Below are 26930 nucleotides of genomic sequence, written 5' to 3'. Positions count from 1 at the left end.
CCCACCTAGTTCTCCTTGTGCTATGTCAATATGGGTAATAATTTGCTAAAGACAGATTTATTATATTACACATAGTCATAAACTGCATAAAAAATGTTTGAATTATGTTTAAAGTACCTAGCTATGTTCAATGAGCAACACTATAAAGAAATTCTAAAGGGGGGGGCACTGCCCCCTCCCCCCCCCCCCCCCCCCCTTGATCCGCCTCTGTCAGTAAACATAATATTTGAGCGACAAGACGTTTAAAAATTGCGCCAATCTGGCATTTTCTATATAATTTATAAGTGGTACCTAGCCTAGCATTTGTAGGTGGTTTGATAGCTGATTCTCAGAGGTCGAAATTTCACGTTGCGGACCCCGGCTAAATAAGAGAGGTAAGTAGCTGGGAGCCACGTAGCACAGGCTACGACTCTGGGCTGGGAGGCCCTGGGTTCAATTCCTGATGGAGGATTTTGTGTGTGTGGTTTTCGTTTGAGAGGGCCCTACGTTTTTTTTTATTCACGTGAGTGCCGGATCAGCCAACCTAGAAAGTAATGATCGAAATACTCTAATAGAACAGTCAGTAGGAATTTGATCTCAAAAAGTAACGTTATCTGTAGAGATTTGAAATAGTTAGTGAGAACTTTAATAATAAACTGACCTATGGAACTATCAGGTACCTTGTGAATAGTAGATTCAATAACCTCATTACCAGAGGACTTGCTGATGTAACCCATAACTAGCTGGCACAGAATCAACGAATACTTATGACCCTATCAATTTTGTAAACCACATCTTTAAAAATTTATTGCATACAATGCAGGGCAATGACATACAATGTTAGCACGTTACTGTGTACTCAGATGATTTACTACACTTACCACCACAATTATTTCTAGCTATCTAGTTTGATCCATACACCAGGGAAATATTATACATGGAATAAGTGCCTATGTTCATAGGCGATTCAAAGGGGGGGCCATGGCCCCCCTGTTAAAAAATAACTTTTAAAAAATCTTGGGGAAAAGTTGCTGTATAGATTGGCATTGTTATTTTTAGCATTTTTCATGTTTTTAGAACAAATTTTAGGCTGTTTTCAAGCCTTTAAATTGCAAAAATCCTGCAGCTTCTGGGGGTTGCACCCCCAGACCCCCCTGAAAATTCTACTTTATACTATAGCCAAACAACAATAGTTATGCTGTTCCCTACTTCCCCCCCCCCTGTAGGTCAGGTCTAAAATTGCCACTGCCTATGTTGCAGTAACATAATGTGAGCACTATTTCTTGTCAAGTACACTACAGCAAGAAATCAGGTGTTTTACAGTATTAAATTGAAGTTTCATGCATCCCACAAGTTAGAAGTACAGTAGGACCTCCATTATCCGAACACCTTTGTGTCAGCTGAATCACAAAAATGTTCAGATAAGTAAATTTGTTCGGATAACTGAAGCCCATACATTTATATAATCGAGGTCCTACTGTACAGCAAATAGCATCGACCCATTGTGTACACTTAGGCTAGCTGTTGATTAACCTCTAAGTTTATTTGAAGTATGTTTGTGGTCACCACAGGCCATTATTTGATGCTTAATTAAATACCACTCCCATTGTAAGGCTGCTCTCCAACAGTAATGTTGTGTTCTGAGTATTTCAGATACAGTGTCTAGGAGGGTTCCAACTCTAACAGTGAAAATATAATTTAGATATAGCTATATTAACCCTTAATTGTTATTCAGTTAGCTACATTTGTCTGAAGGTACCAGTCAGTAAAAAATTTACTAACTAGCATTAGCTACCTATTGGAAGCATTTCTGGTCACACTGAACACATTTTTCGGCTTACCTAACTGCCAAAGCATCATAAAGGTGTTGTGAGGCTGGTTTCTGGCCAATATATATATATATACATTGTAGAAAGTACAAACCTCCATATTGTATGATCTATTATAATAGTAATACAGTACTATTGCACTTTGATACATTGCAAAATTCAAAACCATACAATCACATACGTAGTATACTGCGTTTTAATCAGACAAAAACACACTCACTGTCTACATTATTTTGTACTGTTTGTATTGGATGTAAAGAAAGTATCCACAGTGAATATACACTAGAATATAATTATATTGCCCATGTAGCCAGGTGACTAGTTTATATTTCTAAAAGAAAAAGGCAACATCTTTTTAAAATTCTTGGTGTCCTTTGGATACTGTGGTTGCTTATTTCAAATGGCCAACTGCTGTATACAGTGATTTGCAATTCATGCAAAGTATTAGTGACTCATCTGTGCATCAGACATTAGCATCAACTCGTCTGAATAGGTATAATTGTATTCTGTATACAATATACTATTATGACCAAGAGTTCATTGTATTATAGTCCTCCCCCATATAATGTATGACCGGATTTGTAAAAAGGTACCTTTTCACACACAAAATTTGACCCATATTTTGAACTTTAAATTTAAGCTTCATAACTTTTTGATCATGGCATATAATTGTTTGAAATTTTCAATGCATATAGCTACTATATCTGACTACATTTTGATACTACGAGAAAGTTAATCAGTGTAAGGATTCAAGTGTTACATCATTTTGTTTGCTGGTATGTCAAATGTGTGGAAAAGTACCTTTTTGCAAATCTGGTAACATAATTATTATGAACTCTTGATGTGACAGTAAATATTAGTCACTATATACAGTACAGTAGTATAGTAACATATATTGTAAGACTATACGTAGTATTAGCTACAATTCAGTGTTTAGTGCATAATGGTACATTATACTGTACATGTCAGATTAAGGTTCATCACATTCTGGACAATCTGCGGGAGAATCAGTAGGAGCAGGCATTAATATGGAGCCAGGTGGTCCTGTATCTCCTTTACTACCAGGTAAACCAGGAGGTCCTCTAGCACCAGGTGGTCCAGTTGATCCTGTATTTCCTTTAGGACCAGGTGGTCCTTGTATTCCTTGTAAACCTGTGGATACAACCATGAAATTTTAGCAACTCTGAGATTACAATTACAGTAGGAAAACACAATTACAATAAAGGGTAAATACATGCAACTTCGTGGTTACTTTGTCTATGTGGCTAAGAAAATCAGCTCTGTATAATTATTGTGATTAATTTGCTTGTCTTCAGACCTTGTAATCCTCTGTCACCTGGTGCTCCTTTTTGACCCCCTGGTCCTCTGTCTCCTGGTGCTCCTTTCTGGCCTTCTGGTCCTCTGTCTCCTGGTGCTCCTTTCTGGCCTCCTGGTCCTCTGTCTCCTGGGTCTCCCTTTTGGCCTTGTAGCCCTGTGTTTCCCATGTCACCTTTCTGACCCCTCGGTCCAGTGTCTCCTGGAGCTCCCTTTTGTCCTGAATTTCCCATTAGTCCATTCCTTCCTGGATCTCCAGCTTCTCCTTTTTGCCCAGGTTGCCCTACATCACCCATATCTCCTTTCTGGCCTCTTGGTCCTCTGTCTCCTGGTGCTCCTTTCTGACCCCCTGGTCCTCTATCTCCCATGTCTCCCTTTTGACCTTGTAGTCCAGAATCTCCTGGAGCTCCCTTTTGTCCTCTCAGTCCAGTAGCTCCTATATCTCCTTTTGGGCCTATGTCTCCAGTATCTCCTTTTTCTCCTCGTGATCCTATATCTCCTTTCTGACCTTGTGGTCCAGTGTCTCCTGGTGCTCCCTTTTGTCCTAGTCCATCTTGTCCTGGATCCCCAGCTTCTCCTTTTTGCCCAGGTTGCCCTACATCACCCATATCTCCTTTCTGGCCCCCTGGTCCTCTGTCTCCCATGTCTCCTTTTTGACCTCTTGGTCCAATGTCTCCTGGAGCTCCCTTTGGTCCTGGTAAGCCTGAGTTTCCCATCAATCCATTTTGTCCTGGATCCCCAGCCTCTCCTTTTTTCCCAGGTAGCCCTACATCACCTGTGTCTCCTTTTTGACCCCCTGGTCCTATGTCTCCAGCATCTCCCTTTTGTCCTGGTGGTCCAGAGTCCCCTAGTGCTCCTTTTTGTCCTGTTGGTCCAGAGTCTCCAGTCTCTCCTTTTTGTCCTGAAATCCCTGGTGCTCCAATATCTCCTGAATCTCCTTTTTGTCCTCGTGGTCCAGTGTCTCCTTTCTGTCCTCTTGGTCCAGCACCTCCTGAGATTCCCTTTTGTCCTGGTGGTCCAATGGCTCCCACTTCTCCTGGTTCTCCTTTGTTTCCAGTTCTTCCTCTGGAACCTCTCCTTCCCCGCTGCCCACGTGGACCAGTTGTACCAGGTGGACCAGATGGTCCAGGCGGACACTGACAATCTGTCTGTCGCTTTGCAACACGATGTAAGTCAACAAAGGTGTCACTGCTACCTGAGTGCAACTACAAAGTACGATAAAAGTTTATGTTTTCACTATGCTGTACATACATATCTAGCAATGTCTTATTCAGTAGACACTCATGACGATCCTAACTGAGGCCTGAGAATTATACTATACTAAGATGACATAGGTACAGATTTGCAAGCTTTACCCTTATATATATATGTCACTCTCTAGGATACAAATACATGAAATTGACAAGGAAAAACATCCTGACCACCTGGCAGACTCCTGTAAATGTTTGAGTGTAAAGTGGATAACTGCAGGATTGGGGCTGCCCAGGTCCAGTCATGAATTTTTTCTCCACACTTAATATAACATTTTTTAAACAGGCTGTAGGACTAGGTGTGCTACAGACCTTTAGCACTTGTGCTGTGAAGCCTTAATAAATAAATAAATATTATACATAATATATGTACATAGCTACGTATACAATAATTGTTTTTAAGGAATATACCGTATAGCTAGAAATTTTCGAGGGACGAAACTTTCGCGAAACTAAGTAAAATCCGATTTTTGCATTTTTTAATTCTACGAAAGTCTAGAAAACCTTTGCACATTGGTAATATATAGTTGTATGCAATCTCAACGTTTCACGATTGTATTTTCATGAAATTGTCACTACTCACTAAAGTTTCGTTCCTCAAAAATTTCTGGCTATACAGTAAGACAATTGATTGATGTTTATTGATCACTTATATAACAAGTACTCTACATGGTAGGGATATGACACTTCTTATTGTTTTACTGTGATTTAATATCGTCCACTACTCCAGCTTGTTTCAGTACTTTTTACTGATGTGTTATGGTCCCCACTCTAGTTAAAAATTCCAAATTTTTGTTAATTAACTTTTTTTGTAAATAAATTATTATGACTGGTGAATCCACACATACTGCATCTGAAATGGCACTGCGTACCCCAATTATCATCTGAAAAGTGAAGTATCCATTACGCTTCATTGTCAGCTATGTTCAACCTGCTACGCAGCATTTCAGATCAAGAACTGTTCAAAACGCACCTCTGCAATTCATGCATACCAAAAGAAAGAAATGGTGCTGTGCACCCTAGTTATATCAATTAAAGTGAAGTATCCATTACGCTTCATTATCGGCTACAGGCATGTATTTTCAACCTGTTACACAGCAGCACGAATCAAGAACTGTTTGAAAAGCACCTCTGCTATCAAAATAGCCACTATGACAAATACGGAAGATTTCCATTACAAAGGAAAGCAATCATGTGTTATCACCAAATCGACACTTTTCACTGTCAATACAGATGAATGGGACACAAAGGAGGACACTGGTAAGTCCATGAAGATTACAGTGGACGTAGTGCGGTATGCCAAAAGGCACCTCTCGGGCCGAAGTGACATTGATCAGTGAAAAAATCAAGCCCATAGCCTTTGCCATTATCGAGTTATGCTTGTCTGGAGGCATCAATCAGTCAGTCAGTTGTTAAATAATGTATTTTTTAAATTCTATAGCAACTTCTTGAAAGCATTTTGGATCAATCTGAAAGCTTGTTTGGGCTTAGTTTTACTTAACCAATACTGCCTCATCATTGTCAGGGAAATTGAAGCTGGTTCTTGGGTGATGTTATTTTGTGGACCATGCCTACTCCTTTGTGGTTCCTACTATAGCAAATTACTCCAGCATTGCTCATGCCACCACTCATTTAATCCTATACACATATAGTGTGAGAGCATGTAAATGACCTTTATCTTTCAACTTCTGTGTGGCAATCAACTTTAAATGACCACCTTCAAATTCCTGGGGTTGGAGGGATTTTTTTCCTTACTTTGGCCCCTTTTCTGTTACACCTTTTCAGCTATAAGTCACTAAGTCTAAGTCCTTGAAATTAGGTTAGGTAATCCTAAGGCTGCAGCTCATGTTGCTGCAGACCTTCAGTGCTGGTCACTGTAAAGCATTAATACAATAAATACTTTAGGATTAAGGAAGAAAATCCATCCCTCCTGAAGGAGACTGAGTGTGGCCCCGACTAGACATTGGGTGACCTGCAGTTCGATTCCTGGGGTTGGAGGGATTTTTTTCCTTACTTTGGCCCCTTTTCTGTTACACCTTTTCAGCTATAAGTCACTAAGTCTAAGTACTTGAAATTAGATTAGGTAATCCTAAGGCTGCAGCACATGTTGCTGCAGACCTTCAGTGCTGGTCACTGTAAAGCATTAATACAATAAATACTTTAGGATTAAGGAAGAAAATCCATCCCTCCTGGAGGAGACTGAGTGTGGCCCCGACTAGACATTGGGTGACCTGCAGTTCAATTCCTGGGGTTGGAGGGATTTTTTTCCTTACTTTGGCCCCTTTTCTGTTACACCTTTTCAGCTATAAGTCACTAAGTCTAAGTCTTTGAAGTTAGGTTAGGTAATCCTAAGGCTGCAGCACATGTTGCTGCAGACCTTCAGTGCTGGTCACTGTAAAGCATTAATACAATACAATACAATAATACAAAATCCATATCTTGTACTTCCAAGTTATTGCTGGAAATGCAGCTTAAGCCCACATCATCTTGAGACTGAACTTAATGGTGACTCCAGCATGGAACTGCTCTTTCATCACCTGTAAGAAAGCTAAACCCTGGCCTATGCATGCTAGGGAGTTGAATATTTGAGTACAAAAATCCTAACACAGTAGTGACTTGATTCTCCAGTACAGTGCAATCTAGGCATCCTCAAAACTATAGCAGTCACAACAACAGCAGGAACCTACTTGTATTGCATTCAAATTATTTAACCTTAAACACACTTCTCCTCCACTGAGCTATAGAATTTATTGAAAAATGAACTTGTTTTGTAATTGAAAGGCTGTGTCCACAAGACTAATCTCAATCAATGGCATGTCTGAGTGTATACAGTTGATGCTGTACTTTAGCAGCAGAAGTTTTGGTATGATTTTATCCATCTGTTATTGGTTAACAAACCCAAATTTGCAGTAGTGTTTTACTCGTGGCAAAGGAACTATTGTACTAACAATAGCCTCTAAGTATACAACCACCCACCCACACTTCATTATCAAACTTCAGCAAAGGAAGACACTATAATGATACAGGGTTCACAGACCAAAAATTAAAACAATAGTTGTATTCTTATAGCTACTTATAATGGAGGAAGAAGTTAGTCTTACTAATAAATAATAGACAAGCATACATACATTGAATGACTGGATAATTTCACCATTCTTGTGAAGACTTATGTAGCTAAAGGTTAATTGGTTCAGTTGTATTGCAAGTGACCTGTGTGCCTATACTTATATTTGTAGTTACATCATTGCTAGCTAAGTACATGAGGATGATCTGAAATGAAAATCATAGAAATCTCCCACATAAAAATAGTCTGCTGTGTGAGCAGAAAAATGTCTGGTATTTAAATTGTTGTGTAGGCTTTTCACAATGCAACCAACCAGTAATGTATCTATATAACAAACTAATAACATGTGACCCGGTCTGCGAAAAGGGGTCTTATAGCCTTTTCAATTGCATGTACTTGGCAACCTGTAACTTAACTTGTGAATGTGGTATCACCCTGAAATGTGGTGCTCCTATACCCCTAACATAGCACTATGGCTTGGTGTAATATTTATGAAGGTGATAGGATAAAACCATGAGGAGTTATGATTAGTCAAACTTGACAATTTGGAAAGGCTATAAGACCCCTTTTCGCAGACTGGGTCACATATGTGAATGGCTTTTGGAAACGTAACCTTTATGGTACATTTTAAAACTTAATTAAAATAAGGCATTCCAAACTTCCAATCAGCTCTACAGTGATTAGAATCACTAGTCAGTACCTTGTGTTATAGCATATTTTATCAGGTACCTGCATAAGTGATTTAGTGGTGACACATAAATGTGGACTTCTTACTCCAAGCATGACATTAAGACTGATCTTCCAAAATATGGTCAAAATGAATATAAGTACGTACTACTACTTCTCCAGGGATCACCATGGTACTCAGTTAGGGACACATTGATTTTGCTGGCAATAGGTTTGGAATAATGGATGGGTAAAAACAATGAGCAAAATGCTGGCAAAATAGGTGCGATTTTTGTGAAGTGAACATAAAAACTGCACAAAAGATCAGGATACTCTAATAGAACAGTCACATGTGATAAAATATCAACAATACACGGCTAATTGTTACAGGAAGAGTAAGTGGCAATCGAGATACCCCAATAGAGCAGTCACATAAATTATGTTAAACAACCTTAGGTAACTTCTTGCTACAGTATTACGTGGTAAGAGCAAGTACAGATCGAGATACTCCAATTGAACAGTCACTATAAGATGAAATTGTATCTTTGCACTTAGAGCATAGTAGATGAAAAATAAAAGAATTGCTGGAAAGAAAAAATAGGTGGAAAAGAAGCAAAATAGACTCGTCCCTTTACTCAGCGTGTGTAGGGAAAACTTGAGAAAAGAGTTGTTCCAGTTGAATGTTTAACTTTACCCCCTTTGGCATAATATCCTAAAACTTTACAGTTAACAGTTTTATATATATAATCAATTTTATTTAACTGAGAAACAAATATATTTAACATTCTTTTGGGTTAGTAAAGTTGCATTCCATAGACTAAACCTTATTATAAACATAAATTGTTATAGTAGTTAGTATTTCGTAGCTACGTACATATTGGACTATCGTCATTGCATTAAATGATAGTGTAATTTAGTCACCACACTTTTGTAAAACTGGCTATACTAAAATTGTAATCATACAGTTCGTATAATAATTAGTGAATAAAGGAGAAACATGTTAATAGAGTATACATTTGCTATGTACATTACGCCTTACAGGCATCATTTTGAATTCTTGGCCATATATATATAATTATAGTAATGTACCATTAGCTATGTAGCTATATAGAAGCTTCAACAGTTAAGTACACCAAGAAGCCAATACATTGTGAATCTCCTTTTTTCCACAAGCCATCAAATTGTAGAATCATGTATTCACCTAATTTCCATCCATTCTGAAAGGACGTTACAATCACCACACCTAAATAGCTACACTCAGCTTCAATGATACATAAGTTAAATACTCTGGCTTTGTGGATAAGCTACGTAATTTGAAAAATACAGAACAAATGAATGTGTATACTATATCTAGCTGAATAAACAATCTATGAGTGTATAGCTTAGCAGTTCAACTAACAATTATTAATCTAGCATAAAGCTACGTATAGGTACCACCTTAAGCACAGACCACAGAGAGCGGTAATGGTAAAACCAGGAGGGGAGCAGGAGTGAGAGCAGGAGATTCCTGTAAGAGATTAGCTCTTTTCTTCTCATCTTTTTATTGTCCATGCATGTATGCTTTAGTCTAAAGGAAGCACAGTTGCGATTACATCTGAAGCAATCACACCTGTGCTGTAGCTTCTACTATCTTTCTAGCTAGCACTCAGTAAATTTAGTAGGAAGGGTACTTCAGCCCCTATGCACCTTCCTACATCCTTAGAGTGGCTGACTGCTCTATTAGAGTATCTCAATTTTTTGGAACCAAGCGTGCAGCTTGTCTGTAGACTCTGTGTGTGTGTGTGTGTGTGTGTGTGTGTGGGGGGGGGGGGGGGGTGACTCGGTTCTCTTCTGGATCCAGAAACCATCTTAGTGCAAAAAATGCCTCCTTGTGGTATTGTGCATGTGATATGACCGACCTTCACAATCTGTATGTGATTTGAAATCATTTTGCAATTTGAAGCCCGATTTGTGATTTGAAGCTTGATATGAAATGTCTAAGAAGTACTCATATGAGACCTGAATATGTGAAATAGAGCATGGTTCATTCACTCCATTAATTTTCTCAGCTACTGGAGGAATGGCTGACGTAGCTACTGTGTTCTATAAGTGTCTTGCCTTCCTTCTTTCCAACAAACGGGACACACCTTATGCTGTCGTTATGGGATGGGTGAGATGCTGTTTATCCTTTTCCCTTTTGCATTCATCCATTAGATGTTTATGAGATCTAGATTTTCTAAGGGATGTTTTGGGCAATCTTTAACATCAATGTCAATTGACTTAATCCAGGCTGAAGCCAAACTGTCCTCTGTGATATAAATTACTCTATTTGTTTGTCACGATTTTGTGTTTTAATTAAATAGTGATTTGAAACTTCTGAATCACATGTGATTGTCGTAGTACGATTTGTGAGGGTCCTGAAGGACAATATTTCGTAATTATTTGCGTGGACAAAATCGCTCGAGAGATTAAGGTGATTGTGATTTGGTAGCTGAAGGGTGTACGTGATTTGTAGAGGTGTCATAGACCTACCACCCGGATATGACTAATCTCCCAGTTCTGGGTTCCCGTTATGCCAAGTAATCTCCCTCTCCCCTCCCAGTTTTACCAGAGGGGGAGTTTTACCAATGCATGCGATATCCCCCAGAGAGCCACACTCGGAGCCACAGACACACAAGCTAAGCTTTAAGCACCACTACAGGGTCCTGGTTACTCACTTTGAGTTGTTCTTGCAGCTGTAACAGCAACTCTTCATCAAGCTCCACTTGTTTTTCTAGTGCCCTCAGTGATGTCTGGAAGTAGCAGGTCGCCACCAATAGTAACACTAGACTAACTGTTGATAGCACCAAGCTAATTCCCAAAGTGACGTCTCTACTAGGAGAACTCATTTTAGCTACGTACGTAGCTATAGAACTGCTAACTTGACGCCAGGCGAGTGGAACCTTTGTACGTAAGTAAGACAACACGTTCAAGCAGACGTTGCCTCAGGGTGTAATTATGAAACCATACGCGTGATGTAACCTGTTGATATCACCTTCAGTATCAATAAATGACCTTATGCTGACGACAAGTGGTATGGCTTCTGTAACGAATTATCTACGTGTGCAGCTACAGTAGCTTATGGTGTCAATGTGCACTCTTTCAACCAGACTGCTTATTAGCTAGCTATGCATACAAAAATTCTTTTTTTTCTGTTTACAATGAAATTATGGAACCAGCTTAACAAACACACTGTCCAAGCTTCATCTATTGCAATCGATTGATGTACTTATCAATCACTTAATTAGCTAAATGGGTACAGTACATGTATCTACGTACAGGCTGTATGTATGTTGTTACACCGTAAAAAATTAGAAGTGAAATTAGTAGTGAATTTCACTACTAAATAGCTACTCACTATTTTTGTGTAGTGACCTTGTAGTGACCCTCACTACATAGTAGTGGACGTCACTACAATTAATAGTGAGTATTGTGGCAGACATTAGTAGTGATTTTCACAAAATTTAACAGTGACCTTCACTTTTTTGTTTTTATAATTTTATACTCATGATCACTGATTGAGTTTTGTACATTGAACAATATAGCTACAAACATATTGGCTAACTCTTCTATATCGGAATCAATTCTCCTTCATTATTAGATTGCCTTTGTAGTTACTCAGTCCCGGCATGTCACTATCAGACATGTACGTAATTGACAATTATAGTATCTACACAGTGGCAGATCTAGGAAGTGGACATATACACTGACATGGGTGAATGTGTGAAGCATGCTAGGGTGGTCTGTGGGCATGCCACCTCCAGGAAATTTTTGAAATTTAGATGCTCTGAGATTGTATTTGGTAACAATTTTAGTCTGTAAAATAAATGCACAGCATTGAGCATGCACATCGCTTATTATAGGTGTACGTCGCAATATTTAATTAAAATACTCAACTGTTGCATAATCATTTTTCAAAGGGTTTTTCCATGGAAACCTTGAAACCCCACTAAATCTGCCACTGCTACATTTAATTCTGTGAATGCTATCCCACTATAGGGACCTGTGAGAAGGCTTATAGCCTGTGAATTTGTTATCTGCGTGATGCTTAAAAAACCAGATTTGTTAATGACCTATAGAGTCCTGTCCTTCCCTAGTTTATATTGAAATCCTCCATGTCCAATGCTATGCTCTACAATATCGATACTATTAATAATGTCATTCATATTTTTGGTTTTCCTGTCAGCAATATTGGTGTCCAGTAACCAGATCATCCAACATCTACAGCTATAACGAAAAACCAATCAAGTCACTGCTAGCTGTCACATTTTTTTTTATTAAATTACAAATGTTTGCATGAAAAGTTGTTGAGAAGAGAATAATCCTTGATTGAGTATATAAAGGCCTTGTCATTCCTCTGGGTCCCTGCAGGGGATCAGCTGTTTGATATCAGTGAATTAACATGTCGGCACTGAGGTCTGCAATAAAGTAAGCAAGTGATGAAATACCTTCATATTTTAATGGAAACACCTTGGAAATTCTCTTTAATGTCCTATATATGCTAGTGATTAAGCAGTTAAGCCTCTTTTTTGTTAGAGGACTTTTTGTTAGAGGACCAACTGCACTACTTGTTTCATACATTTTGGGATAGCAGCTCTACTTACCGTTTGTAGTTTGCACGCTATATATTCAATGCCATATCAAAGATAATGTACGTGCATAACAATATTATTATTATTATTATTTATTACAGGTAATTTATAAGGCTAAACAGCCTGTTACACCTGATCAACAGGTAAAAAAAGTACAAGTAGACTAATTACATACATTTATACATAGTGTTAGATGAATATTGGTCAATCAATTTCTTAAAATCATCAACTGATGCTGCACATGCTACTTCTTGGGGTAAATTATTCCATGATTCAACAACTCTTCTTGTAAAAAAATATTTCCTGGCATCTGTTCTTGAAAAATATTTAAATAGCTTAAATGTATGACCTCTGATATGGGTAATGGGTGAAAAAGTAAAAAAATCAGAATGGTCTATATCATACTTATCATGTAGCATAATTTATTGTATTGTTATTTAGTACTATAATGCATACCAAATGTTTAGAAGAGTTACAGTGCACTTGCACTAGCAGTGTTAGTGTGCGTAGCTCCCACTAACAATTATTATATTGTTCTGATAAATACTATACTAAGACACTTGATCACTTGACACTCGATCTGACATAATATTATTATTACACTTCGAAGATTGAAAGCTAAGAGTTATATTTGATACTGGGTACTGTGGGCTGGGTATTTGCACATACAGTAGATGTGCACAGTTATTGTATCAGTGTACTGAGGTATCAAAGGCTGTATATATTTATTCATCCTTATAGGGGTAAAGGGATTAGAGGTGTGCGATTATCTAGATATATCCGATTATCGAGATATCGTAAGACTTATCGAGATAAGGATGATAAGTTTATTTATCTAGATAATAGTAAATGTCCGTAAATTACTTGTATACCAAAGAATATCTGATGGTGTAGATACCTCCTGGGGGCTTCAACTCTCCTACCACTTGGAAACATTGTTAAAACTAACGTTTTTCACTATTTTGTACTCTTTAAATTGCAAGTTGCTCACTTTACTGGTTAAGTATTGACAGTAAACTATAACAAATAATGTTTTTCAATTATCGAGATATGTTAGATAATCGAGATAAGTTTAAAATAAATATCGAGATATGTCTAACTTTGTCATCGCACACCTCTAGTGCAGACCTCATGAAACTAGCTATTGATAAAATATTTAATGCTGAAAAAGGTTTTAAAACATATTGGGGGACAATGATCAACTAATTAAATAATAGTTATTGCACATGAATTATGTAAACCTCATGTATATACATGTGTTTGACTACACACGCAACTAGCAATTTACTGACAAAAATAAATATATATAAAATACCATTTAACCAGAGACAGTATCAAACAGTACAGTAGTATTATTTAGTAGGGACCACCCCAACAATTAATGGCACCTGCCAAAAGTATCTCCTCCAAAAACCACCCTAGAAATATCTTACGTTGCTTATAATTTGGCCCCTTTTCTGTTACACCTTTCCAGTTATAAGTATAAGTCATTAAGTCTAAGTCCTTGAAATTAGGTTAGGTAATCCTAAGGCTGCAGCACATGTTGCTGTAGACCTTCAGTGCCGGTTACTGTAAAGTGTTAATAATAATAAAGTACCTCATTGGAATTGCCTTGGTGTCTATACGTCAAGATCAAATGATTATAGCTAAACAAAAGACCATACACACATGTAGTCTCATGTGGCCAGACCACTTTTTCTCAGCACAATGCTTATCAATTAGAATTAAAAGTGCCTGATCAAAAACGGTCTGGTCCAGAATCAATACGCCAACTCATTTTCATACCCCAAGCTACAGCTCCTGTTTAATCAACTTTCATCATAAATTCTATACTTCCTTTCAAATTTCAAGCCACGTATGCACTGGAAATACCATGAACGATTGCCGGTAACGGTGATGAGAGACACTGAGGTTAGTTTTCTAAGGCTGAAAAGAATTCCTTGCTCAGTTCATCTTTAGCCTTTTCATTTCCACAAGGAATCGATCCGTGTCCTTTTCAATCCTACAAAAACAGCCTCAGTGTCTCTCATCACCACTACCGGCAATTGTTCATGGGATTTCCGCTGCGTACGTGGCTTGAAATTTAAAAGGAAGTATACGTTTTATGATGAAAGTTGATTAAACACCCCAAGCTCTAGCTTGAGGTGTGAAAACAAGTTGGCATATTGATTCTGGACCAGACCCCTTTTCAAGCAGGCACTTAATATAAAATATAATTCTAATTGATAAACACTGTGCCAAGAAAAAGCGGTCTGCATGGCCACACGAGAATAATACACATGCCAGTAATACCTTTTTAAATCACTAAAACTTGATCTCTGTCTGCCTCCCTGCTTGCCAGCATGACTGCAGTTGCAAACAAGTATAGCAAACTAGCACTTGTTTATTCCATGACACTCTACCAGTTGAATGGGTAGTGTGTTCCTCAATTGCAAACCAGTAAGCAAGTTCTCTCTGTGCACTGAAATATGCCACATTATAATGTAGAGCAAAGATCTTATTAAGCAATTTAAAAATATCATGTATATGATCAACTGTATACAGTACATTTCATAAAGTGGGCTTTCCCCCACAGCATCCTCACTTCCACAGGAAGATACAGTACACTTCGTCACTTTGACTCTCCCATACAATTATAAGTGCCCGTTCCAACATGTGTCTGTAGCTAACTAACATGCAGGAAATTAAGATAAGTCCTTATGTTATATGTATTATTTGACATGTGCATAAATATCAATCAAGCTCCTGACATCCTGGACAAGGGAAGGAAGCACAGGAGATCAGTTCAGGAGGCCACAGAATACATCCCCGTTGTTGAAATTCCTTGGATAGTAGCAGGAGTTCAGTCTGGGGAAGGTGTTGATATGAGATAAAAAGAGAGTGTTAAATACAGGTAGCTTAATCAGCAAACACTGTACATGCAGGAAGCCAATTTTATTGTCTATTCAATGGAATATCCTTGACATTCTTAGCATGCTTTGATCCTTGTAAAGAATGCAACTATTCATTGTACTTTTGTGTACCTTTGGCTCGTGATGTACAAAGAAGTTAGTAGATTGAGAGTGGTTGTGCTGGTATGATAAAATATTTGCATTGACATAGCATACTGAGGTTTCCCTGACTGCATAACCAGGAATATTATGTTCACCAATAATCACCATAAGCATGTAGCAACTGATAATGACGATGAAGTAGTATTGGTTAGGCCCAAACAATTCTTCAGATCAACCCAAAACACTTTCAACAAGTTGCTACGGAATTTTAAAATTATTAACAGAATTTTCACTGAGTAACTGACTGATTGATGCCTTCAGACAAACGTAACTTGATAATCCCTAAAGCTACGGGCTGGATTTTTTCACTGTTCGACATTGCTTAGTACTAGAGTAGGGACCATCGCACATCAATAAATTGTACTGAAACAAGCTGGAGTAGTGCACGATATTATAGCCTATAGCCCTACTGTGCTATTTTTTATCGATGTGCTATGGTCCCTACTCTAGTTGAAAATTCCTAACTTTTTGTGTACTTGCCTCAGAAGTAAAGGGACTAAGGTCAGACCTTATTGCACTTTGACCATTAATTCCAATGTCAGCTTCTGCATTTCACATGTATATGCACATATATGAAAGGGCTTCATTGTACTCTAAAGGTGTGCTTATAAGTGCACTCAAGACAAGTACCAATGTACTTCACCCCAAGCCTAGCAATGGAACCTGTTTGTATGTAAACAAGCTAATTTTTGCCTTTGCTGTTTTAGACAGGTGGATTGGCATCTGTACTAAGCATATTCTTTTAAGTTGACCTTTAAAGTGAGAACAAATGGCAACTAAGTCAGGTTTCAGTTTAAGTTTTGAATGGAAGGGTATCAGTACAATGTTTTTGCTTTGCTTTTAGTTTTCAAAATCCAGCGTGTAGTGTGTAATGCAACTACAAATAGGTGGTAAGAAAGTTCCAAACATGTGCTTGCCGAAAAGGATTAGTTTACAATGGACTTGAAGGACCTAAGTAGTACAGATTGTTGTATCCAATAATCTGATATCATGTTCAAAGGGCTACTTTTATATACACAATTAATATGCTATACTTTCTGTGCATGTATGTAAGTGTATGTTTCACTACTATGCATATACATATGTAATTATGTAGAACTTCTCCTTGACCCAACATTGGAAAGTTGTCGACAATGGATGTAAGTGTCTGTATGCAGGTATGTTGATAATTTAAATAATATTTATGTATAGTATTTAGATTTGCTAGCAAATAAAGTTTAGATTATAGTACAGGTCGTTTAGGGGTTGACTGCATAAGTCACTTATTCATTTACACATGACCTGTGTTCCCTCAGTGGATGTGTGAGTAAAAATTACAGTACAAAAAGAGCCACTACAATACTTCATGCCTATCTATGTCTTATATTCAACACTCCAGCATTTTGTGCATGAACAATTTCATTGGTCTTACCGTACCACTGCTGGTACACTTACTGCAGTCTGCAAAATAGGTATAATCACTTGAATTGTTAAATGTTTAAAATGAGATAGGCATTTAGCAAACTTCTGATAACCTATAGTATTATACTGGTTGCCCAGCTGCTAAATACTTATTTTTTGTCGGTACAGTATGAACTTCAACACCAGAAACTAAGAAACTCTTTAATACTCTTTTGCCATAATCTTGTCATGGCTGTTGATCTCAGTGTACTTTGAAAATATTGTAGTGTGTTTAGATGCCAAGAACAATGGAAACTAAACAGTTTAGTAACCATCATGCTCATAAATACCAAGCTATTCTCCTTTCAATGTCGTAGTGTTCCAAGATTGCTGGAAATTTCTGCTGGAAGACAATAGTACAATAGTTGAATTGCTGTCTGTAGCTCAGCCTGTAGTGCATGCTTTCCGCTATCAAAGCTTCTCTGAAGTAAGACTAGCTAAGTTTGTTTACAAAAGCTGGTTTAGCAGTACCATGAAACAAACAATGGTATAGCTGTTACTGTAACATTTTCCCTGAGTCACTTCTCCACCTAACAGAGGTAATATCTTGTGCATACCAGTTGCACCATCGCATTTGTTTTTCCTCATTTTTCTCTACCTCTATTTGCTGTACTGGGCTACTAAACCTATCCAAGAAATAAACTGAGACACTACTGTTTGTTTACAGTCCCTTTAACCAGCACAAGAGCAGAAAAAGACTACTAACTATCTCTGGTAGGCTTCTATACACAAGTTATTACTGTGTTTCAAGTAGATACTGTATGATGTAAAACTAAATCAAATCTAGCTGTACATGGACTTTTGTTGTTTTACAAAAGGCAGGTGTGCACTGATGCATACTAGTCCACCTTTACTGTTTGTCTGTTCTTTTTAAAAAGAAGGTCCCATCAGCATGACCTGTAACAATGGTATATCCACCTTTGCTGTTATCTGTTCTTTTTAAACAGAAGTATGACCTGTAACTGTGGTTCTAGGCTTTGAAGCTTTATTCACGTTCAACTACTGCTTTGTCCTTTCAAAGTTTCATTACCATGGATACCGATGTGTTAACTAGTTGCACAAGTATTGTTACTCTTTGTAACAGCTGAAACCTCCACCAAAATGGTAAAATATATTATCAATCCTTGTTACTAGTGGGATAGAGTGGTCCATGTGATTTAATTTTTGTTCATTTGATATTACACATCTTATGTGCTTTATCAATTATATTGCGCCATTATATGTATGCATCAGACAAAGAACTAAACAGCCCCAAAGGGCCAAGGATACATTACTGTTCTGAGCTACACCAACTGCACATTAGACTTTCACTTTTTATCTACCTTCCCCATATACTGTACATTATAATTTATTTAACATATTATATTTCTCACTAGCTGGTCCCACTATTATTAACGTTGGCGCATATATATATCTAGCCCACCAACATTTTCAGTTTTTTCACATATCTGTCAATAGCAAGGTTAAAAATGTATAAATACGTATGGGAATTACTAAAGTGATGAAACCTATAGAGTCCACAATCATTTCTCAATTGATTATGAACTTGTGGATCAGCATCAGTTTGTATGTGTTGGTAGTAGAAAGATTATGTGGTCACTTGCATGTTGCTCCTGTGCAGTATTTGTGAACTAACAATTAAGTTTTACAGATGCTAACTATTGGCCATGCTTTATCAATCAATATGTTGAAAATTTGATGTTGTGCGATGTGAACATTATTTACACTGATAACATTATATTTTACAACTGGCTTTAAGTCATCTTTTTCTATTAATTGCCCTCCCATTTTGTTTACCTTCACTTGTAATTATGTCAGCTGTTGACGATGCTTACTCGTTAATATGAACACATATCAACATGAAATAAAATGCTCATCATTACACTATGTCAAAAAGTTTAATGCAAGCTTTTACATGCTATCCTTAGTCCACTTTTGCATGTTGAAGGCCATGATGTAATGGAAAATTCAGCTGCATTCCATGCAAACCACAGGACAACCAGCTCAGCTGGATGGGCTGATATAGCACTTCCCTGAAGTTGTTGTGGTTACTGGCAGCGTATAGGCTGCAGGTTTATATCACAGGCATAGCTTTACCTGTTTGGTGCATGCTTCTTCTAGTTTTTTTTTTTTTTTGTTCGTAATACTACGTTCATAGCATTGTGGTATTGTTTCATAGCATATAGACTGTTGGAAAAGTATTGGTATTGGGCTGGAGAATTGGGTGCATGTTGATATGTCTGTGTGTATGTTTGTCCTTGTGTTCTATTAGAGTAAGTACCATCTCTTTTGTAACTTGATGACATGAACTGCTTGCCTAAATTATAACAAGGTGATGTTATGCTACTTGTAAAATCCAGGTGGCCATGCAATTAATACTTTCCCATTCTAGCTAAATAGGCAAGGAATCAATCATGTAGATTTTATTCATGCTATTGCTATTATTAATTCAGCTAGATAATTGGATTTGTAAATACTGTAATTCAGTACATTTGTAAGTTGTAAATTATTTTGTAATTCTGTAATTACATTACATTGCTATACATTACTAACGAAGCATAACCATGTTAAACCACAACTCATGCACAGAAGTATCTTTTCAACTGTTTTATAGTGTGTCTTATGCTTTCTCATGCTAATTATTTAGAGAAAGCCTTGAGGCTACCTTTCATTTTCATTTGTGTAAGTAAGGGTACTTAACTCCCTCCTTTCAACTCCAAGGAAACACTATCTCTGGTAGCCTAAGAGGCCTTCAATGTTGAAGTTATTAAATGTCTATAAAATCAAAAGGGAAGACTGTTCACGAAGAGTCACCATTCCTGTATTTCAGACCTCCGAGTTGAAACCACTGCGGAACAAAGTTTATGTGTGTGGAAGGTTAATAGAAACTTAATTTAGCTTTTAATTCTTACATCCTGCATGGTTGCTTTTTACCATTTAACGATTTTGCTCATGTGGGTGAATATGGACTAACATAGATAGGTAGGTAGGTAGATACACACACACACACACACACACACACACACACACACACACACACACACACACACACACACACACACACACACACACACACACACACACACACACACACACACACACACACACACACACACACACACACACACACACATACACACACACATACACACACATACACACTTTTATGAAAAGAATTTCAGTAAACCAGGTGCACAGGTTTAAAATTACTTAACCTGGGTGTCAGGAAGTATGTTAAGTCAATCTTTGCTTGTAATATAGCAATTGACCATTCTACAGTTTTGTATGTACTACAACAGCCACATAGTTTGGACATGTGTTGATCATTGATCATAATTTTTGCTTTAGATTACGCATGATTCATTCTGCTGTTTAGTTGTCCATCATTTTACTATTAGACTGATAGAATAAAAAAATTTAAAGCAATAAAACTATGACCATACATGCTACACTTTAGTATAATGATCTGTAATGCTTCATTTCCAATACATTGATTCAGGACCTGAAATTATGTTTTGGAAATGATCTAACCAATCCTGTTATGTGGTCAGACATACTTAATGGTACTGTACAAAAATTGTTTAGACATTAGCCAAAAATGGTTGGAAAATGGCAGATGTCTGACCATAACAAGCTCTGTGTAATCTGAAATGGTTCTGCACATAGGTAGGTGCCATTGCATCTACGTTTGCTCATAGTAAGTCAGCATGCTGATATTGCTTCACAGCATATGGACTGCTGTATATAGCACTATATGGCAGTTGTACTGATTCATTTCTCTTTGTTGACCATGTTTCAGTTCTAGCATGATAGGACAGGTACTATTAGCACCACATAGGCTGCACATGTCTTAACGCGATGATGGTACTTATTCGTTTAGCTGACAGCTGTATATACATGCTGCTGTCTGTTTAGTTTATAAATGGCTGAGACCATGAAGTGGTTGCAAGCTATTTAGAATTGTATGAAGAGGGTGAAGCATATCAATGGTGTATGGCCAGTTCCATTCTCAAACAGCTATTTTTCACAGCTCTTATTATTGCACACTCTGGTACAGTAATATAGAAAGAACCATTGATCCCACCTCGGTCTATGAGTAGCTTGAGAACCAATGCATTAGTTTGGGTAGAAGGGTAGGAACAATGATTAGTTCTAAGCTATACAGGCTTTTTACATATACAGTGACAACTGCAGGAGGGTTTCAACTTCCCAGTGTTAAACTATCATGCATACAGTGTGATAGTGCTGTAAAAAAGGATCATGAAGGTTTGGTACGTGTGTTCCACAGTTGTCATGTTGATTTACAATTGTCATGAATAGGACATATCATATTGAGAAATGCAGCATCATGTAGATTAGCCACACCCATTACCCATTAAGACCATGTGACCTACACTTATTAATTCTATAACATTAACATTTTCTTGTACTTAGAATGTTTATATTTTTAATACTGCAGCGTATTCATGATACTTAACAAACTTTAATACGTTTCTACATACAACAGGTAGCTAGTTACTATTTAGAAACTAAAGTAACTCCATTGCATTTGTTGTGATTTTAAATATAGCTGTTATATGTGACTGGATTTGCGAAAAGGGGTCTTCCACACACATCCAATATATCACCTTTGACGACTTATGCCTTCAGATTGGAAAAGGCTATTGACTTGAAATTTGGTCTGTAGAGAGCACTAACATAGCTGCATAGATGGGGAAATTGTCAAGTTAATAGGTTTATTAAACACTAAGTTATGGACTTATAGAATTGGATGTGTGTGGAAGACCCCTTTTTGCAAATCTATATAATACTTTGCATCCTACATATTGGGCATGTACAATATAATATTTATGGTGTTATAAATATTCATGTTACTTGAGTCTCAGATAATGAAAAGGTTTAGTGGAAATATTACCTTGTATATACCATAGTGCATTTATTGTCTTAAAGACAAGTTTGTATGTTGGTATACAGCTGCACAACACAAAAATCATGCACTTTTTCATTAAGCCATGGAACTTTTCACATAAGTAGTACTCCTCATGACATATAATGCCATCACAAATTTGACCTTTGGTAACATTTATGGCCATTTTTGCACAGAAATTTGATCATTTGTGCCTTTATTTCCCTGTGGCATTAATTAACTTGTTAAAACATAGTACCACAAAGTTTGTTGAATGAACTGACTTCATTTTTACCCATGAATTTAGAAATAATTTACCTCCTCATGGGTAATTTACACCCCAAGGACACCATTACCATGTTTTAACAAGTTAATCAATACCTCAGGGGGAATTGATCAATGTTCTGTGCAAATGTGGCCATAAATGCCAAATCTGTGATAATACTACAAGTATATATAAAAAAAGTACATGTCATTAGGAGTACTATGTATGAATGTGGAAAGTTTCATGGTTAAATGAAAAGTACACAATTTGGCTAACTTTGAGGGATACACAACCACACTATAACATATTCCTTATTAGAACAAATTAGCAGACTTTCCGCTTTATGATTGGTTAACATAGAGAGATACTATAACAAGATGTGAATTGTTTGCTCAGTGAATTTGTAGTGGGTAACCAGCGATTTACTTTTGAAGGTATGAGTACCATTATAGCTGTTGTAAAGAATTATGATTGCATGATTCGCAGAATTTTACATTACATCAACACCAAGTCATATAGAAAGGAAATCAGGTAAATCTTCGGATACGTACTTTGAGTTTCATGGGATTCATTAAAACTTACACATGTTATGCAATATACACACACTTGGACACAGCATGTTTTAGGGGAATCCATCCTTCATAACAATATAATATTGCAGCTCAAGTGTAAGAGTGAAAACTCACAATCCGTTCAAACATTATGTTTCGTAGCTGCACTAAAGTTATGTACATATACAGTACACATTATTGTATTGCAATAGTATGCAACTTACTTTTAGTGTATGATGGTCAGATTTTGTTGTGTATTTTTTGGGAATGCACCTTTAGAGCATTTCTTTAGTATAGCCTATTGTGGCACCTTCTCATACAGTATTACGTACCTATACGTATGTATCACAGCAGAAGTACTAGTTTTCATGTTACTCTGCTCTCAGAAAGAAGAGAACAATTCTAGTTCACTTGTGTTAAAATGATCTATTCACATTTCACACACATATGTATGTTTCCATGTTTTTAGCTAGCTACACTTTATGTCACCGGCAGCTACTGTATCTATGTATGCTTCATCAGTTGAGCTGGCTTCCCAGTACAATATTATAATGTGTGTATTATACATAAAAGCAAAAAAAATTTAAAGGCTTATTAATTAAAGATGCATAAATTAGAGGAAAACTGATTGTGGTGGTACAGTAAAAGCAGTAATTGTAATGTAACACACTTGGTAAATTATTCCATAATCTAATTGCGCGTGCGCTGGGGAAGTAACTATGTGTTGATGAGATGATAGGAAGATGATGCAGTTAAATGAATCATACTGAATGACAATTTCTGATGGATCAGTCATAAGTCATGATGTTTTGCCTCCATCTTGGGCTTTACCTGTCGCCTTTTAGATGGTGAGGGACGAGGCAATTTACAAAGTTTTTGTCCAACATTTAAGAAATCACCAACCCGACTATCTAACAGATTACATTCTTTTGACCCAGCTAGCCATCTCCGTTTCATGAACATATGTAATTTTCGAACTCTGGATCGTTTCCGGAGTTCGAAAATTACATATGTTGGCAGGCCGCAGTTGGCAGGCCGCAGTTGTGCCTTTGTGGGACTTAGTTCCGGCTGATCTTTTATTGCAGGGCGATTGTGTGGGATGGAGGACAGTTTTGAAAGATATTCAGAGAACTATTATGATGTAATTGTATATTGTCACTGTGTGCTTGAATTAATAACGAGGTTTCTCAAACGTTTAAAAAAAAAAAAAAAAAAAAGGTTGGAATCTGAAGAGCTTTATTGTGCATTAGAAATGAATGCTATGGAGCATACACATTAAGGACACATTTTGATCAAATAAAGTATCTGGGTTATATAGGTGTCCTGATTTCCAGGTTGGTTTACATGCTAAGGGATACTTTAGGACCATTACTAAGTGTCCAGATTATACAGGTGTATACTCATTTTCAAGTGTCCTGATTAACAAGTTCCACTGTAATGTTTGTTCTTCCAGTGTTGGCCAGCTTAGTAAAGTTGTTGTACATGCATAAACTTTAGTCAGACTAAAACACACCCAACAAGCAGCTCTATACTGATTTTGTTACACAAATCAGATTAATTTACTATTACAACATACATACCCCCCAGAATACGATCAGAATATCATTTAATCTTAGAATGTATTCAAAAATGACATTCTGATCATATTCTGGGGAATATACTGTACACTGTCATAGTGATTTAATCTGATACACTTTCATATCTGTTATAATATGTTTACCTCCAGTACCATATGTATAGCCTAACAAAATATTGTTACACAATAAATTTTAATCATTTTATGCTTTGTGTACCAGCATCTGCACAGTAACTATTAGCAAGAAACTACAGATAAATGAATCATTGATCATCATGATACCGCATGACATGTACAGGAACAGATATATCATTCTGTTCCAGGAACAGATACATATCTGCATGTTCTTGTGTAATAAACCATAAAATACATGAGTTCCTGTGTAAACAACACTGCAAATGCCACAGTTGATACAAATCAGGGTCAGATCATAATGTTACAAGTGATGGTCACCCAGGAACAGTTTTGTGCTTAATACAGTAAACTTTTTCCCATACTACTTTCATGGGTAGCTACTGCTTCTCAAGAATTCATAGGTACTGCATCTCTGCAGTACCATAAAATTGCCATGAAATTCTGATGTCATCAGCATTTCATGGCCAATGAAAAACTCATGGTATACTATGAAATGACTTTCATGGTACGCTCCATGGTTCACTTTACATGACATACTTCTCTGGTAGTAAATGTATCAGTTCCTGTGTAAACAACATTGCAAATGACACAGTTGATAACATGCAATGAACAGATGCATCAGTTCCTGTGTAAACAATAGTATCAAATGCCACAGTTTATCAGACAATGTAACAGGTGATAGCAAGAGTTCATAATTATATATTATTTAGGAGAGTATCCAACACTGTATTGCCCCTTCAAAACACACTGCATAGTAATGTTAGCAATAGTTATCATCACCAAAGGTGTTAACTTGCTTCAAGAGCTATTAGGGCCTTGAAGTGCTTGCAGGTCTTTGCTTTGGTATATCAATGCCTATCAACAAGTCTTTCATGGAGAAACCATGTGTTGGAGTTTACTGAAATTATATTAAAATAATTCTGATATGTTACACAATGTTGCACAATTATTATGCAGTGTGTTTTGAAGGGGCAATACAAGCATTGGATGATAAGGGGATCTTTCCATCATCCAATTATTACTACATAAAAGCATTAAACTTTAGTGCTTTGGTCACACAGCGCGCAACGAGCTAAAGTCTTATTCTTTTGAAGTTTTGAAAATTGGATTTCGCCAAATCCAATTTCCAAATTTGAGCTTTTAAGCTTAACCATGTCTGGTTTGCTTGGCTTTTGTGGCCACCCAGCGTTAATTGCTCCATTAATTGAAGCCATTATATATACGCATACATCATTACACTACTCTGAGTGGCTAGCTATAAGGTTTCTATACAGCATTGCGATACTACCTTTAGCTAATCCCAAGTAACACATCGTGAATGCCTCTCCCCCTCTACTCACTTTCATACATGGGGCTGGACAGCCTTTATTTTGACTAGGTCTAGGTTATGTCAGTGCACGAGGCTTCACTTGTAGCCATGCATGTCTCCGGGACGGCTTGTGAGGCAGCTAGGCTGCCTCATAAAATTTTAGTAAACTGATAAGACATTCAAAGCTTGCAATAAATTATAATGAACTGTATGTTATCTAGTTTACTTGATACAATGCTGAATGAAGACTTTAATGGTGATTCTAGGTAGGTTTCAGAAATTTGACATGCAAGATCGATATACCCTAATAGAGCAGTCAGCGTATTAAAAAATCCTGTCAAAGCCCTTGATATCACTGACTTGGCAGAGCAAGTTCCATGCATGTGGGAAGGGTTGCTTTTTGCCCCCCGCATGATTCACGATCTGAAAAGATCGAAGATGATCTGGAAAGATGTTAAAGTTTCATATACCTTTAAGCTTACTAAATTTCACTGGCTCCCATCCGAGCTACCAACAATGTTACCTTAACAAAATCTTAACTATTTTTTCTAGTACATAATATTGATCATAGGCACAATCAAAGTATTTTTATAATAATTTACAGCAAAATTAATTCTGTACACTTAAAAATAGGCGCTTGTTCAATCCATGATAAAGCCTTCCACTAAGCTGCACATCCACCACCATAGATTCTGAGGACTTTAGGCCAATACCACCAGTGGTAGAAGGCCGCCACAAACCTGCAAAAAGACAGAAAACATGTATTGCCTACATGCACAGAGGACAACAGTTGTGCAGAAAAACATACAACTTTCTGCATAGTGTGGGGAAACACAGGGTTCCAGCCATTAAGAAGAGTTACCTCAATAATGGCCTATGTCCCCTGACTAATGGAAACAGCACAGTTACCCCACACAATGTACTTTCTTTTAAGCACATCACCAACCTGGTAAAGTTCATACAGAACTATTCAGAAAAGAATG

At 37.2% G+C, this 26930-nt stretch overlaps 1 protein-coding gene and 1 long non-coding RNA gene across 2 annotated transcripts; one reads left to right on the top strand and one right to left on the bottom strand.

Moving 5' to 3' along the window:
• Positions 1-2651: 2651 nt before the first annotated feature.
• LOC136254870 (collagen alpha-1(I) chain-like) lies at positions 2652-11087 on the bottom strand. The gene is made up of 3 exons (XM_066047635.1): positions 10799-11087; positions 3127-4327; positions 2652-2960 (listed from the first exon to the last, which is right to left on the bottom strand). The coding sequence occupies exons 1-3, from the start codon at positions 10967-10969 to the stop codon at positions 2779-2781; spliced, it is 1554 nt and encodes a 517-aa protein (XP_065903707.1). The 5' UTR covers positions 10970-11087; the 3' UTR covers positions 2652-2778.
• Positions 2655-4655, top strand: LOC136254892 (uncharacterized). The gene is made up of 3 exons (XR_010700827.1): positions 2655-4334; positions 4382-4456; positions 4504-4655. It is a non-coding gene; the product is annotated as an uncharacterized lncRNA (long non-coding RNA).
• Positions 11088-26930: the final 15843 nt, after the last annotated feature.

This window comes from Dysidea avara, chromosome 4, assembly GCF_963678975.1.
Source record: "Dysidea avara chromosome 4, odDysAvar1.4, whole genome shotgun sequence".
Classification (NCBI taxonomy): domain Eukaryota; kingdom Metazoa; phylum Porifera; class Demospongiae; order Dictyoceratida; family Dysideidae; genus Dysidea; species Dysidea avara.
Note: the sequence above shows the minus strand (reverse complement) of the source record. Positions and strands in the feature narration are given on the sequence as shown.